The following is a 2,222-nucleotide window of genomic DNA, read 5'->3' on the forward strand; positions in this document are numbered from 1 at the left end:
GGGGGATATATTTCTATTCTCTCAGTGCCTTTAATTTATTTGCAGCCGTCCTTCCCTTTAACACACTGAGCCCCTTTCCTATTTAATCTCCAATTGGGGCGGGAGGAGGAGGGCAGAGGAAGAGAGAGATCGAGGGACTGAGAGAGATGAGCAGAGGAGAGGAAGAGGAGGAGAGATGAAGAGATTCAGATTAGTGAAGCCGAGCTGAATTTCTCTCAGCCTCTCGCCCTCTTTTCACATCCCTCGGCTTCGTCACAGAAAAGAAAAAAATTGAGCGCATCAGATGAACCTGCTGTGAGTGAGGAGCAGCTGGGGCAACTCGACCAAGTGGACCGGGCCAGCATGCAAAGTTTTGTTTGTTTGTTTGGTGAGGAGCCATGAAGATGGGACCAATATGAACACTTGAAGCGGACCACCAGAAGACATGCAGCACAACCACAAAAGTAAGTCTGTCTGTCTATTTATCTATCTATCTATCTATCTATCTATCTATCTATCTATCTATCTATCTATCTATCTATCTATCTATCTGTCTATCTATCTATCTATACCGTCAATATATATGATGGTGCCATCATTAGCACTAACGTATCATTGATTTAAATCCGAATAACAGCTTGAACACACAAATATTACAATTAATGTTATCACTGATAATGTCATTAGCATGATGACTAATACTTCATTATAAATGCAGCCCGAAGGGGGCACAAGCCAGTGCTAGGCCGGTCCCAAGCCTGGACAAATTCAGTGGTTGGCATCAGGATTTGCAACCAACTTCAAACTTTGCCAAACAGTTGCGAGCATTCACCCCAAGAATTTCATACCGGATCGGCCACCTGTGCCGTTAACCCACGGAATGCCGGTGGAAATTCAGATTTTGTGGGTCAAAGACAAAAGACTGCAGGAAAGCATGTCCATAGGCAGAAAGAGAAGAAGGCAGACAGCCAAGAGGAAAGCACAGAACCTAAAACCTAAAGTAGGGACTTTGATTGCCGGGACCATGAAGGCAAAAACAAGGGAGTTGATTGACCTGCGGATTCGAAGAAATTTGATTCTGTATGTCAATGACTACCCGGTGGTGTGTTGGCTCCGATGGGCGAAGATGCCGGTCTGACTGGGCAGACCCATACACATCGAATGTCTGCTGGTTACGTGTGGCAGAGTCTGGTGCCGGAAGGAGTTTCAGCTCCCACCTCCGGCAGAACTTTTACCAAGTCCCCCATGGGACCATGTTCTGTGCTTCCAGTGAGACGGCTGACTGGGGCTGTGGCCCTAAGATAGTCGGCGCAGGTCATGTCAGCAACTCCCGAAGCTGTTGGTGGACACCGGCGTTGAATAATGACGTGAAACTGAAGAAAGAGTCCTATTGGGTTTTTTTGGCCAGTGAGACTCTGGATGATATAAAGCTGATGGTGATGTCAAAATGTGGCCGTCTGGCCATGGAGAATGACTTCTGAATGGCTTCAAAGAAATTTTGGTCGACCATTCGGCATATCGAGAGGGGAAGCGATGTATCATCAAGACTAGTAGGAATGCCACACCACTGACCTTGACTCAAACCATCTGAGTCAGTGGAGAGAATACGTCAAAGACCTCCTCAATTCTACCCAAACGCCTTCCTTTGAGGAAGCAGAGTCTGGGGACTCTGAGGTACGCTCTCCTATGTCTGGGGTTGAGATCAATGAGTTGGTTAAAAAGCTCTTTGACGAAGCACGCTGTTTAAAGGTGTGCAAATTTATCCAACATACAACGTGTTTCGTCTCTCAGCTCTCAGAGCTTCATCAGGCTACTCATGGAACGTAAATCAATTTCCGTTACCTTAGCTCACCTTTATTCAAGGAGCCTCCGCTTCCTGGCACCACCAGCACCAGTTGAAGCTATCTGGGTGCTGAACGGGGCAATCTCTCCTGAACTGTGGTTCAAAAGCTCCTTGGTGGAAGGGCCTTGGGGGTGGATGTGATCCCCCTGCAGCTCCTAAAAACTCTGGATGTTTTTGAGGCTGTCCTGGATGACACACCACTGCAACATTGTGGGGACATCAGGGACAGGCCATCTGCGGATTGGGGTGGCGGTCTTCCTTTTCAAAAAGAGTGACCGAAAGGTGTGCTCCAACTAGAGAAGGATTAAACTTCTCATCCTTCCTGGTGAGGTCTATTCAAGGGTTCTGGAGAGGAAGGTCAGTTGGGAGATTGAATCTCTCAGATTTGGCAGGAACAGTT

The 2,222-nt window shown here is 47.3% G+C and overlaps 1 protein-coding gene across 1 annotated transcript in view; it reads left to right on the top strand.

Moving 5' to 3' along the window:
* Window positions 1–2,222, top strand: part of cacna1fb (calcium channel, voltage-dependent, L type, alpha 1F subunit) — a 31,138-nt gene continuing 28,916 nt past the window's right edge. The window contains exon 1 of the mRNA XM_019860839.1: window positions 1–443. Coding sequence (XP_019716398.1) covers window positions 425–443 — 19 coding nt within the window. The 5' untranslated portion in view covers window positions 1–424. The remainder of the gene's footprint in view (window positions 444–2,222) is intronic.

This window comes from Hippocampus comes, unplaced genomic scaffold (genome assembly GCF_001891065.2).
Source record: "Hippocampus comes isolate QL1 unplaced genomic scaffold, H_comes_QL1_v1.1 scaffold56, whole genome shotgun sequence".
NCBI lineage: Eukaryota > Metazoa > Chordata > Actinopteri > Syngnathiformes > Syngnathidae > Hippocampus > Hippocampus comes.